General features: G+C 38.7%; 1 protein-coding gene across 5 annotated transcripts in view; it reads right to left on the minus strand.

Moving 5' to 3' along the window:
- Nucleotides 1-15,401, minus strand: part of baiap2a (BAR/IMD domain containing adaptor protein 2a) — a 114,402-nt gene that overhangs the window by 73,085 nt on the left and 25,916 nt on the right. For all 5 annotated transcript variants that reach the window (XM_041778485.1, XM_041778483.1, XM_041778482.1 and 2 more), the window contains exon 2: nucleotides 8,639-8,714. In XM_041778485.1, the coding sequence (XP_041634419.1) occupies nucleotides 8,639-8,714 (76 nt within the window). The remainder of the gene's footprint in view (nucleotides 1-8,638; nucleotides 8,715-15,401) is intronic.

Genomic DNA, 15,401 nt, shown 5'->3' on the forward strand with positions numbered 1-15,401 from the left:
AAAGAATGTTTTTTAATCGTCAGATGAATCATTTCTGACAAGGGAGGTAGTGATACCTTGCAAAACAACATAAAATCCTAAAGAAACAACCGCATTACTAAAATAACCTATAAGGTAAAATGAGGAAAGAGAATAATTCGCAATTTATATTCAGAGAAATAATAAAAGAATAATATTTATTCATAAACTGACTTTGCATCCTACTGTGAGATTAATATTTGAGTCTTTTGATGCATTCAGAGAAATCGGGAAATCTAAATACAGATTGGCTTCTGTGACACAACAATAAGCAGATTTTTCGCCTAAAATGAAATTTTTAATCTTAGACTGATTAGCAGCTGAATTTGCATGCAGATATCTGTTTATACAGATAAATAAATCAGCCTCACATCACGACATAGTGGATGTGATTTCTTCCTCCTTGTGCATACTGCACACCCAGCTGATACTTGATTGGTCAATACTAGGAACACTTCCTATACTGAAGTCTAGACCCCAGGATAATGACTCAGCATAGTCATGTAGAAGTTAGGAAAGACAAATCAAAATGTGTGAACAAAGTTCTCAGAAGTCTGGTCAGTGATGTTGAACATTTTTACTCTTTTCCCTGCTTTCTGCAGATTTTTTTCAAGTGGTGAATCACAGCCTCTCGCTCGCCATCAAATATCAGGCAGTGCTGATGTTGCTGTGTAATTTCTCAGCAGCATCTTGTTTGCATTCTGCATGCTTGCTTGCAAAGAGGAAATTCTTTCCTAGCAGATCATCTGGGTTCAATGGGGAATGCACACAGGCATAAAGAGGGTTTTCTGCTAAGTTTTGTTGCTGGCAAATTGTCATATGGGAAGCTGGGTTGTCATTTCAAAAAAGCATATTTAAATGGTTATTTCTCCTCTATCCTGCATTAACTGAGCTCATTGGCTTTTTCAGGGAAGAACTGAAAACATCTGCTTCAGTTTTTCAGATATGAGGTGGCAAAACCTGTTTTCTTTTATCTGATAAGACCCACACATTAAATCTAACTTTACGCTTTATATGTGTTCAAACATGTAATTTCTCTTGTCTGACTCAATTTTTGGGGGACATTTTTCATTCCCGTGCTCTTTTTGATCCTCAAGAAAACTGACCTCAATAATTCAATATTTGCCAGCCAAGGAAATGGCAATGTCACACTGTTAACCACATGCTGTTAGCCACCACCAGCCTTTTCCCTCCTCTGTTCCATTTCATCCTTTTGGTCAATATGTCTGAACACTTGACAGCAGGGTGCCGCAGCAACTCGCGGAGTCTTTTGATTGTTAAATGGATTACAGTTCATACACCTACATAGACATTGCTAACACCTGCTGGGAAGTCCTCCTGTGCAACATGGATGGCATGATGGCTTTCTGAGTTGCTGTATTGTTCTGAAGACTGCAGCAGGATTTTTCTGGGATGAAGGTAAGAATCAAAAGCCAAGGCCTGTGATTTAAGAAGTGTTCTAGTGGACTTCCATTTTGCCAGTGGAGTATATCTTTGCTATTGTTTAACAGCTGAGTCACCAAACAAAAAACAGTGCAGGATGAATAACAGGGGAGCTGTAAACTTTAAGATTCCCCAAAAAGGCCATTCAGTGTTAAACAAGAGACAAATCATCACTCAAACAATCCGTTTTACTTGTTTAGACCAAAACAACAAAAACAAAAATTGAAGGAAACTTGCAAAAAGAGGAAATCTTATGTCTTAGCAGAGACCATGAGGTTAAGTTGCAAGTAATTCGCAACATTTAGGAGCAGTGGCAAGTAAAAAAAATTCCATCAACCAGGCAGAAAAAGACTGAACAGCCTTCTGATGTGACTGGATGGGCCTAAATGTGCTGATTGAACTGGTAAAAGCATGCAATAAAGCCATGATCCTGAAAAATAGTTGCTCTTTTTTTTTTACATTGGCATCAGTGCTTGTGTTTTAATGTTTCATGATTCTAAATATCGTGTCCCCCAAGGAAGCATTCTTAGACCCACTGTATTTTCACTGTACATGCTACCACTTTGGGACATAATAACTAATGCTGCTAAAATTTTAGATTAATTTTGATTAATTGTTAAAAGGATGAAATGCAAAATGCAGCAAAATATAAAAAAGGACTTCGATTAATCACACTCCGATGCCATCACAAATCTGGCAATAGTAGCTTTGCAACTTTGAATGAACACAAAAATACTTTTTGCTCTTAATTTTAATAATTTTAGGGATACAATTCATATTCCACAAATTAAAACATCCTAGATTGACTGTTAAGTTGACAATCTGTCATTGTCACACCTGACAGTCTGAGAACTCAGTGCAATTCAGGGCTGAATTACAACCAAGTTTGAATTTTATTTTTACCACATAAACAAGGAAACAACATAAAGTTCATTCTGTCTTGGGATTTCTTTGGTGTCATTATGAGCCGCAAACAAAGCAGTGAGCTGTCCAGCATGTTGCTCTTTATGTGAAGACAACTGAATCAGTCCAGAAGAAGAAGGCAAGCCAAAATAAAAGCGAGAGTACGACATGTTTCCAATGCTGAGGGAGGTATCAACATGGATTTGAGTGTATTAAATGACTGACAGGACCAATAATAACACAATATAATGTCAACCATCAATTCTATGTTGATCAAACCCAATAGAACATTTCTGTTTCCCCTGATGACCCCACCTCACAGCAATCTCTCACTGCCTGTCTCATTAATATACAAGTATGGATGAGCAAGTACATTTAAAAAAAAAAAAAAAAAAAAAAAAACATGAAAATGATCTCGGAAGGATCTAAAGTAGGACAGGAACAACTTCTAACACATATCAGTTTAACCTGTGGGTTCAAACAAAAATTACAAACTTTGGAGTGAATTTAAGTTTCGAATGCTTCAGCAAGAGTTTTAACAAAAAAAAAAAAAAAAAAGAGATGTCATGCCACAAATCCACTTTCAAGATCTTTGCATTGGCCCCCTGTTTCTTTAGAATTGCTATTAAAGTTATTTCAATTGTTTTACAGTTGTCAAAATACCAGAATTTTAAATTTCAATAAGTTACCAGTCCATAACAAATGATATCAATACCTGTCTTCATACCATGGCAGCAAAAATGGCCTCTCTGATACCTAACTGGTTCATTTAGTAATTTCTGATTTCAAACAAGCACTTTAGAAAAAGGTCACTCATGTCTGTCATAGGCAGATCCATCTTGCAAAACTCCTAAAACTTTTGTGCCTGATCTGAGAACAGACTGGACCAATCAGCCCCATTAGAGGAGAATGAGGTGGTAGCGACAAGCAAGGTTTAGTTGTACTGGAAGCCGGTAGTAATGGCTGCTGCTGCTGTAAAATGGTTAAATGGTGAATAGATCTGAGGTTGGATGGCACTTTTCCAGCACTACTCCTGTGGAGAGCATCATTGTCAGCTTGCATACCTTTAAAACAAAGTAACACTGAGGTTGACAAGCCAAAGAAACAACCACAGAAAAGACAAAAGGAAGTGTCAAAGTTCCTGTGTGGTCTTATTGTTGTTGTATTATCATGTCTGGTGAGACAGCTCATCAAAAGATGCTGCTTTTTATCTCATTAAAGGCCACCATCCATTGATAATCTTTCCCTCCCTTCCTCTGTAATACATCTAAACCAATAATGAGTCATCCAGAACATCAAAAAGAGGTAATTATATGAAAAAGAATCTAAATGATTAACACCAAATTTGATTAAACTCCCAAAATCTTCTTTGATAACATCCAAAAGTTATTTCCTAACTCTATAATTAATGACGCATTGCTCATTTATCTTTAATTGCCTTTATTTTGTAAGGGGCTTACCTAACTGCCCAAGTAATCTGTTTTTACGCTATTAGCCAAAGGAAGTCAGGGGTCATTTAAACAGATGTCCCATGCATTTGCACATTTGTGCACACAAAAGCCAATGCATGCACAAACAAACTGTTTGACCTTTGTTCTAGATCGTAGGTTAACATAAGAAACATCAATAGTGTTAATCCAAATCTACAGCCACATCTTCTTTTCTTTGTTCCTGGCGGAATAAAGATCAAGCGCACTTCTGGTTCCCTGGATCAATATCCACCTCAGACCCTATTATTTCAACTGCAGCTGTGCTGGCCAACAAAAGGGCACACAGGGGGTAGCAAAGGCCTCCAGTGATGTCTGCCCAGACTGCCATACAGCCTGCCAATCAGTCCATCTTTCGTGAATAATAGCGCCTGCTTTTCGGAGGTGAACTCGGCAGCAGTCGAGGTGACAGATGGGTCCTGTACCTGCAGACAGCTGCCGGGTGAGAGACACATTTACAACAATAGCCTGGCAGGGGCAGGCTGATTCCAGCAGACAGATGCAGGCCTGAGATAGGGGGAAGTTTCACAGGCTGGAGGCTGAGGGACATATGCTAATGCTAATTCCAATTACAGCTGAGTCAAAGGCAGAAGACGGGAAGCCTTCTCCTCTCGCTGGGGAAACACCTTCGAACTGAGAGCAGAGCCTCCCCGAGCATCACGGCTAATTCTCTTCATTATGCCAAACACACCTCCTGCACGCCTTGATGTGGAAAATGTGTGTGCTTGTACATGCGAGTTTTCAGAAGGGGGGTTGTGCGAGTAGAATGGTGCGAGCTACAGCAGATTTTCAAAGTGATTTCCAAGCAGCAGACACTTTCTTCTTGCTGATTCTGCTGCTGCTGGAGTGTTTGTGAGTGTAGCTGAAGGGTGGCTGAGTAGATAAGCTGGATCTATACAGATACTCCACTTGTGTCTAATGAAATGTGTGGTGAGGGGTTTGCCGAGACAGACGGAGAGGATTACCAGATCCCTCTGATTGTGAGGCGGGCAGACAATTGTTACGGGAGGGGCTCGTCTCAGAGCTACTGATCCGTCACTCATCCTTCACTCCAGAGAAGAGAAGGAACAACCGCACATCTCTTAATCAGGACAGCCATCATTTCCTGTACCTACACTGTCCTCGTCATGCTGCCGGGGGATTGATGTAACAAGTTCAAGGCTGTTTTTGGTCGGCAGTTGGCAGCTGTGTGCATCTGTTGCTTTTACACTCATTCAAAGCAAAGATTCGTGCCCATATGCAGATCAAGAAGAGCCATTTTTGGCATTTTATGGTGTTGAATTACTTCCCTGAATGCACCATATGGGTGGGAGTATGTCTTCTTGTCCCCTGCCCCCACAAATCAGAGCTTCTAAGTCCTCTGGGTTTTGCCAATCCTACAAAGAGGGTCTTTACTGGCTCACTGAGTCCCTACCAGTCTGTCTCCCACCTAGACCAATACCAGGATTAGTTGCTCTGTTTCCTAGGAAAGAGGTGGAGGCCTGGGAAGGGAGGGGGACCCCGCTAATTTCTGGATTAGTTGGACTGAAAGGATTTAGTTAAGGTTGAGGGGTGTTTAGGGGGAAAGTTTAGCAACACTGTTAGCAAACTGGATAATAAAACCTCAAAGGTATGCTGCTTTGCAAGCCTGAAAGCTGAAAGAAATCTGGCTAGAAATATGAAAAAAAAAAAACATCTTTAATATCAAGTTAAAGGCCTTGATATTCCTTAAATATCTGAGGTAATATTGATGCTCATAAATAATCAAAAACAGATCATTTTAAAGTTCACTTCATGTCTCTTGGTCTCACATTTTGTCTGACAGCTCCATCACTTTAATTACAACAAGCTTGGCTCAGCCCACAAGACTCCTCGCAGTTCATCCTGAGGATAATGATCAAGTGATCTGAACCAGAAACAAACAAGGAAGCAAAAGCCCTACCATCTAATAATTATTTCCAATCAGGCATTAAGTAGAGACACACCTATTTGTTCAAAAAGTCATTAAGGCATTGCTAAATGTTGGCTAAACTTTGAATGTTGATGCACAACAAATCATGCTAAAAATAGATAATCAATAGCCTCCACTAAGCTCCTGAAGCCCTAAATAGACAGCTGTTATAGCATCTAAACACAGTAATAATTACTGTAATCAACACTTGCACTGGGTGTAGTGTAAGTAGCTGAATATCTTCCATGTGGACATTTATGTTTGGCTACAGAATGAAGTGTGTAATTGTCAGGATAAATGTGTTCGCTCTATCACACCCAGCTCAAACCTTAAATCAGGGAAGTTCAGTGTCAGTACTCGAAATCAGGATTAAAACTGAGTACTCTGTTGTCACAATCAGTGGCTGTATCTCAATAATGGATGTTGGGGTGCCACCCAAAGCATTACAGAAATCTACTTTAATCATACTGGTTCATTTCTACATTGGTACATTTACTCTCTGGTTACAGTGTTAATTTTGACAGCTATTTTAAGTTGTATTTTCAGTCTTAGTCTTAAGATTAAATTTCTGTTTTGGCCTGCAGCTTGTCTGTTTTATTTTGAATTCTTACTATGCATGTAATAGTTTGTTGATCAATGTTTTGTGAAAACTGGGCAGATAGTATAAGACTATTCTTCATTCTGCTCTTTTTCATTCAAAGTGGAAGATTTTTTACGTTGGATATTAATTGTTTTTTTTTTTTAATTTATTGAAATAAATAAATAAATCTTTCGGTTTTAGTCACATTTTAGTAATTTCTACCCTTTATAGTTTTAGTCGATGATAACTAAAAAACATTTTAGTCTAGTTTTAGTTCATGAAAAATTCCTCACATTTTAGTCTTTACTTTTTGTCCAAGCATTTATTCTCTTGCCTAAATCTGCTGCCAAATCACAGTATTATGTTCTATGCACTCTGCCAAAGCTTGAGTCCCTGCTTTCTACAGCTGAGAGGAGTTATAGATCGAGATGCATTGCATTTTGAAAAATTTACCTACAGTGGAGAAATATCATGGATGTTGAATGTCTGACAAAAGCTAAATTACATTTTAGTCTAGTTTTAGTCATCTTGACAAAAACTTCACTTAATTTTAGTCAGTTTTAGTCATGAAGATCTATTTTTGGCTAGTCTTAGTCTTTCTCATGGAAAAAAAAATGTTCGAAAAACATTTTTAGTTGAGGAAATTAACACTGTCCTGTTTACAGAATTGGCATCCAAATGGAAGTGAATGAAACTGCTTTAATCTTTCTTTTGTTTTCCCGGCTAGCTGACCTGAGTATTTCTTCTTGTTGGACTGTCTCAACTTTCCAATGGCATGCATGGTTTCTCCTTTACTGTGATTGGACATATTTCATTTTTTTCCAAAAATCTTTATCAACATACACCTGTTGATGCAACTCCAGATATACATCATTTCTGCCCTTGAGCTCTCTGAGGGGCATAAAACACAGCTGTAGCATTCAAGACTAAAGATGCCGAGAAACATATTTCTTACCTTAAGAAACAATCTGTTCTACTTAAATGATTTGACGCCATGATAAAACTGTTAACTTATTTCTACTAGAACTACACCTAAAACTACCAGCAGTTTTAATTTCACCCATTATTAAAACACACTGATTTTCATACAGAGTGCTGATCAAGAGTGATTATTTAATCAGAAATAATGAACATTTGATTACCAACAGAAGGAGAACTATATTATAGTTGGATGATCATCAATCAAAGCATAAATCCCTCAGGACTCGATATGTAATCCTGAAACTTCCCCTCTGACAGATTCAAGTGCACTGAGTGGAGAGAAATCCAATGCCTTGGTTCTCAACATGTGAGTTGGGACCAAAAAGCCATTTTAAGGGGGTCATGAATGTATACCTGGAAAAAAAATTACGGCAAAAAGTCTATGATATGCTCTTATTTTGAAGGATATGTCACCGTCTGTTTGTTCTATGGCGTCTTTTGCTCCACTGCAAGTTCAAACTGCCAAACTACCAAGCTCAAATGTACTTTCTAGCCCACTTGTGAGAAATTGCCACACACCCTCAAGGATAATGCCCTAGCTTCTCTGCAGGTACTCCGGCTTCCTCCCACCACCAAAGACATGCTTGTTAGGTTGATTGATCACTCTAAATTGGCCGCAGGTGTGAGTGTGAGCGTGCCTGGTTGTCTGTCTCTATATATCAGCCCTGTGATTGACTGGCGACCAGTCCAAGGTGTAATGACAGCTGGGATAGGCTCCAGATCCCCCACGACCCCAACAGGCCACTGCATCAGTGGCATGTGAAAGTGTATGGATACATACATTTAGTTAATACTGAAGGACACTCTACACAGCAGCTCTGCCATCAGTGTGTCAATGTAAAGTAAACAGGTGTGAATGGGTTGAGTGTGATCTGTGGTGTATAAGCACTTTGAGTAGTTAGATGATTGAAAATGCTCCAAGCTCAACTCCTTTTACCATTTATGTGTGCAAGTGATTATATGGAGATTTACTGTTTACAACATGTGGTTATAAGAATGAAGAAATCTGAAGCCCTTACTGAGCACTGGTACTGTTAAGATGCTGATTATAATGAGCATATGACCCTAAATTAAACAAGAACAAGGCTTCTGGGATTTGGCTTTTAAGGTCTGATAAATTTGTGGTTTGGACCAAAAACTTTCCTCACCTCTGCATCAAAAGAGAAATCCTTTCTGTTTCCTGTATCACAGCCACTACAGTACAGTACAATACAGCCAGTTAGAAAGAGAAGAGTGCTGGCTTGGCTGTCTGCCTCGAGCTCACAGAAAAATAAATGAGAAAAAAAAAGGACTCACTGGCGAGGGCCTTCTCATAGTTCTTCCCCATGGCAACAAAGTTCCGTAAGCAGGGGTTGAACTGCTCCATGATGGTCTGAAAGAAGAGGAAAAACAAGAGATAGATGTGAAGTTCACTTATCAACAGAGCCAGGTCAAGGGCAGACATGAAAGAGAGACTTGTACCTTACTCCTCTTGGTTTCTCTAGCACTTTCTGCCTCGCTTTATCTCACCGACACACACAACTACACATCTCCTCCTTCAGCTGTGCAAAATCTGTCTTTCTAAACAGCCATCGACAGTGTTTGGACACACTTGGTGCTTATCTTGAATGGTAATGAGGGCAGGAATGAGTTCCTCCTCCTACGTCCTGCCCTCTTACAGTGAGAAATGGTCCAGGTGGGACGTAGCGGGAAGAGGCTGGGGGTTGATGATGATGGTGGTGGAGGAGTGGGAGACGCACTAGTGGACTTAGAACAAAGTGAGTGTGAAATTTGCATTGACGTGGATGTACAAAGTTACCCTGGAGCATTGGATGATGGACTCAGACGCTCATTATAGCTGACAGAGAACACATTAGACTAAGTTAACTGTATAAATGAGGGGTTTCTGCTACAGTTGGTGAAGCTATAAATAGGCGGGGTTGTCAGTAGGGATGGCCATTTCAAGCAAAGTTATGATTGGAAAGTCACTGGCAATTCCTAAAATAAAGCTCTGATAACACACCTCCTCTGTCTCCATATGCTCATAAACACAAAGACTCATTCACCATCATTAGCCTTTATAAACACTAAAGGATGATAAAAGACCATGATGCAGCACAAAGACAGGTGGATGCAGTTACTTTAAGTTAAGAAACAATCTGGACTAGACAGTATACTCAGTAAAACAGACAGATAGTAAAAGAGGCTTTTCCTTAAATCAATAAATACAAAATTACTTCTTAGCATGTCTAGAGTCGGCAAGTTGTGTAACGTGACACTTAATACTCTATTTAGTCAACGCATTAAGAGTTATTTCTAGCTAATTTGGGCATTCGGGTACAAAGTGGTAATACTAAGGCTTTGCATGGACGTATCTCAATGGGCATTGAAAACAGTTTGATATTTGATAGCTCAGAGATGATTTTATCTGGATTGGGTTTGGTTTTGTAGACTAGTGTTGTAGTCAAGACAATCGAGACCAAGACATGTCTCAGACCAGAGTGCACCGAGACAAACACAAGACCAAGGCTTTTGGGGGTTGAGACAGAGTCTGAAAAAAGCTTAGACCAAGACAAGATCAAGATGTAAAAAACAAATTGTATTAAATAGCCACTGACAAGTCAGAAGTTGTTTTAAATATCTGTAAATTAGATGTTGATCTAAATCTGTCAGGTGAATGAGGCTAAAATAAGTTTGATCTGAGTTTTTGCAGGTGCCTGACACATAAAGCACCGGAACAGATTTCCAAGGAGACTTAACAATCAGTGACCAATCAGCAGCTGTTTAAGTCAATATAACATTCATTAATCAAGAATGGTTTAACTGAAATGACATCGTTTGCTCATTCTGGACAACATCGTCAGTCGTCACGGGATGATGGGATTTTTTATCACATTAAATATGTCGAAGTATAGCACATAAGTGCTGGTTTTGACCAGTCTTAATGCTTGATGGAAAATCAGAGGTAACTTTTTCATCTACACATCATGAGAACATTCACATTTATTTTTTCTAAACTAGTATGCAAAAACTCCTGATTTCCTTATATTTGTTTTTAATTATTAAATATGTGAATGACTTAAAAAGGATCATTTCCTTCAATACAACAATTCATATGAAATTTGCAATATGAGTCAAATTAATAACAATTAGATATTTTTTCCAAAATGTGCCCTGGTTTAATCTTTCTAATATTGGAGAGTTCATCAACTCCGGCCCAGGGGCCAAATCAGGCACCCAAAGCTTCTCATCCAGCCCATAAAAGATTATTGAAGTAGGAAAATGTGAGGAGGAAGGAAGATGAGGTTTTCAGAGTATCCTTAGTTTTTAAATCCCTATAGCTACCAAATAAACCAAAAATGATCAAGATTTCAAAAGTTTTATCAGGGATTACTTAGCAGTTGAGCTTTTTTTTTTTTTTTTTTTTTTTTTTACATAAATCCACCTTCAGATACTATAATTAAATATGACGTATGATTAAACCATGCTCATCAGCCCAGTCCTGATTCAGTCTGCAGTGTTCTGAGTCAACTTCTCACTTCAATAGACCTGTTGCCATTTATTTTTGACCAATCAGGACACAGTGTGTGTCAAAGCTAGTGATGAACAACATGGCAGTCCTAGAAATATGTAGCTAAAATCTTTCGATTGCCCATAGGGGATAGGGACTGATATCCCTGTTAATGCTCAAAATTACTAACATTTTGAAAGAAAACACTAGTACAATATTATGTTTTTGGACCAAAATGTCAAAAAAAATCATTTTGATAGTTAAATTGAAAGAAAAAATCTGGTCTTTGTACAAATGTAGTTAAAGAGCACTGCAATATTGTGCTTGCTATAATATAACTTGTGTTTGCTGAAAAATACATTAGATGAGGGGCTTAAAAATAATCACACATTAAACTACAATCACAACACTGAAAGAAAAAACACTGCAATTAGATGATTTTCCCAAATTGTAAAGCCCTATTAGAAATTCAGAAGTTTTTGCTTTGCTTAGCTCAGTAAAATGAGCCAGTGTTTTGGCTCCCAAATCTCTTTATTTGGTACAACTTTGCCCTTTTATAACTTTAAACAAACAAACAAAAAAATACTAGAAAAGAAAACTGCCTTTCAGAGGTTTTCCCCATTGCACACGAAGGGAGCCAGCTCAGGGAACAAGCTCCAAGACACTTCACAACTCCTGCGTAATTTGTTTTCTTGTATTGTAATTTTAATCTCACCAGTACCTTACAAGCTCTCTTTGCTGAAATGCCCCCATTTATTTGGCAGCTTCACTGTGCACAGCATGTAGAGACGCCAAGGCATACACTGTAAAACGCAACATCCATTTCACTCAGAAAGACTGAGCTGAATTACCTCAGTTTTTTGCAACCTGTTCTAAATACTTATTATAAACATGTTACTTGTAATTTTTGGCCATAACAGCTACTATTTACTTTAGTTTTCTTGGTTTAAACAAATTAAGTAAAAATCCAAAACAGCAATTTCAACTCTATTTTTATGAGCTGATAGAACTAATTTCAGTTTTAAGTGAATAGTACTCAAACAATTTAAGTTCAAAATAAGGTAATTTCCTGCTTTAGTTGCCAAAAACGAAGGCAAGCTCTTGGAGACTAAGTAGCATTTACTTTGACATTTTAGAACGGTACTTTAGACCCTTTACTAAAATGTTGCCAACTTTTTTAGCGCAATAACAAAGTATACAGGAGCTTTAGTTTTCTAAAGTACTAAGTAACACATGTATTGTTGGCATCGTATGAGTAAGGAAGATTTTGACTGGTATCAAGGAATAATTTGTTAAAAGGATAAAACTAGAAAGTTGGTATGTCATAAAAATGAACATATCTGTATTTCCAGGTTTCGTGACAGTAAAGTTTTGCTTTTTATACAAGAAAATGAACAGATTTTTCTTTGTCAAGCAGCACTATTCCACTGCATCACTGCAGGGGCTCAGTATCAAACTACGCTGAAGGTAGTGTTGGTGTAAATGCAGAGACTGCACGATGCCTGACATCTCCAACCACCATCATTTCCTCCTCCTCCTCCTCCTCTGCTCCTTCCTCCTCCCGCACTCCTCCAGGGCTCCCTCCAATTAGCCGGTCCCCAGTCAGCTAGTCAGGAACAGCCAGGGGACACAGAGACAACCACAACAGTGCTGCAGCAGCAGTCCCCTACACAGGCCATCAATACTGCAGGAGAACACTTAATAATCCAGACCTATGCTGGATCTTTGCTGTGGCAGAATAATAGAGCAAAGTGACACGAGTGTCAACCTGAACCAACCCCAGCAGCTCATCCTGAAAAATGAGATGCAGCTTATCTTCTGTCAGCATATTTGCCTCTCTCTTTCATTTTACTGCCTGCTTTTTGTTTTTAATGAGAGTTAAGATTTGGATTGGACAGCATACATTTATATATGTCTATGCATGTTTATTTGTCACAGTCAGAGTCATAGTTCAAGTGACTTGAGTGCAGCAAAAATCCACCTACAATTGTCAGTGAGTCAGACATAGACAAGCTGTATACTTTCATTATAAACAGTAATTATTTAACCACAATGCAACTTAACTGTACAGCAAAATTACACTTAAAAACAAAATAAAGTCATCATGACAACGATTCCTACATTTAAAGACGCGGCTTGTTTAATCAAGTCAGAAAAGCATGTGCTAATAGAGTTTTCCTGTAGCAAAGCTGGTATTAATAATGGCAACTGATATAGCCTATGGTGTTATTTACAGTATTGATCAGAATTGCACCCAAGTTTGTGGCAAATTATTGTGTTGCCACAACAAACAATAACCCTCTGCTCTAGTTGTTAGTGTGCATCTAAGATAGCAATGTTTTTATATCAAAATCAAGTGTGTAGTTCTATCAATCAAACTAAAATCTGGGAGATATTAGTATTAGGGCGCTTTCACATTAGGCCCAGTTGTTTTGAACCGCACCGTGGCGTGATTCGTCCCTCTCCCCCTTTCTCACGCTGGCTTGCTTACGCACTAGCAACATCAACCCGTGCCCAGGCCCACTTGCAAATGTACTCAGTCTGAAACAGGAGGTGGTGGTATGCACGTAGCAGGTTACAACCCCAACAAGGAGGAGAGAGAGAAGAAGAAGCAACCATGGCAACCACGGCAACCACTCAGGTCATAACCTAAGCGAAGATTGTTTGTGTTTTAACCGGCAAAAAAGTCCATCCTGTAGCCATGGATGATTTAAAATCACTTCTTAAGATGCCAGCAACTTCACTCTTCATTTCTGCACATCTATGTGCAGCTCAGAGGATGAAATGGGCCTGTGCTGTGCAGATACAGCAATTTTTGAGGTGACAGGAGACTTTTATTGCCTTTGCACCTCCTCTCACTGACTCCAACTTACGTTCATCTGTAAGGTGAGTCACAACAGGCCATTTTTTGACTAGACTCTCATGATTTCAGCCCTTTATTGAGGAAAAATGTGAATAAACTGCTGCGCTGTGGAAAGAAGTTTAGTTTTTACGATGATGTCATAAAGCTGATATGACACTCTGGCCTGTATAGGGGCGCGGCTGCATTCCCATCTCATCTGAACCATGCCAGAGTCCACTTGAATCGCGCCCGAGACCACCTCCCCAAGTGGGCCCGGACCCGGTGCCCGGGTTTGTTTGCATTCACACTAACCAAAATGAACAGGACTTCGGGCTCAAGTGCACTCGGATCTGGGACCGGTCCCCTAGTGTGAAAGCCACCATAGACAACAACATCAGAATCATCGATATAGGAGGGGGCACTTAAAGGGGAAAAAGGAGAAAACTTTAGCTTTAGATCCCAAATGATTAAAGAGGGTTATAAAGAAGGCTGTGAAAGTTACTCAGTGTTCAAGACTTGGCAGCTTTTTGCTACCATTTGCTTCTTTTGAATACCACTTGTTCACAAATGATACAATATATGTTATTACTAAAGGCATAGAAAAGTACCAAACACTTCACATATGTTTCAACAAACAGGTGAGTAAAAAAAGTGAATCAGTCAAAAACTAAAGAAAAACTTCTGCACATGCACCACTGACACTGCACAACAGCATATACATCAACTCAGTACTGAAGTATGACCAGAACAACTTTGTTTAAATTAGAAGTAATGCTACAGTGCAGTGTTCAGAAATCCCCTGTCCCAACTTTTTTGGCATGTGTTGCTGGCTTCAAATATGAAAGGGTCATAATGATATCTCCAATAAACTTTAATATTTGGTGTATTACCTTAATCTTATTTTCAATTAAGTATGGGGTTTCAGTGTCAAAATACCAAACAAGCTATTAGCTACATTTAAAAATGGTATCATGTAGTTTCTACATAATTAATTAACGTTTTGAGGTTAAACATAGTCATATCATCTTGATTGAGGATAAAAGGCAAAAACATTAAATTCACACTCTTCAGTTTTGTTGCAGCAACGTAAAACTAACACGTAAGTATAGCAAATCCTTTCTGCCCCGTACTCCAGAGCAGACGGCGGCAGTAATGAGTCATAGCGTGGCCCAAATGTGCATGACAGGTAAGCAGAAATCCATTACCATCCATCAAAACACAAATTAAAAACTGTGCAGAAATGTAATTATGTTAGTCCGGACTCCATTTGACAGTTAAAGTGCTATATTTTGTTACATGGTGTAACAATTAAATACTGGCTTTTTTCAGTTAGGCCAACACACTTGTTTTATGTTGATCCAATGTAAAATAGTTGAGTGGGGCAAACACTAGTTTTACGTTGGCTCGGCACAGTTACAAAAAAAAAAAAAAAAACTTATGTAGAACTACTTTCCGTAATTTAATTACATTAAGCCAACATGTTATTTTTTAGTATAAGGGCAAGACAATCAAGTTTAACTGTCAGGTTTGATTATACCCATGTCAGAACCTACGTACACAAATACAGAAATAAAGGAGAAGAAAAGGAGAGGACTGGCTTGAGAACTTGACCCCAAACTCATCAAAGGAGGACAGTAACAAAGTAAATTTACTTGAGCACCATACTTCTGTTCATTTTTTGGGTTAACCTATTCCTAAAGCACTACAAGACAAGTAATGCCCTTTTG

The sequence above is a fragment of the Cheilinus undulatus genome, linkage group 21, assembly GCF_018320785.1.
Source record: "Cheilinus undulatus linkage group 21, ASM1832078v1, whole genome shotgun sequence".
Taxonomy (NCBI): Eukaryota; Metazoa; Chordata; class Actinopteri; order Labriformes; family Labridae; genus Cheilinus; species Cheilinus undulatus.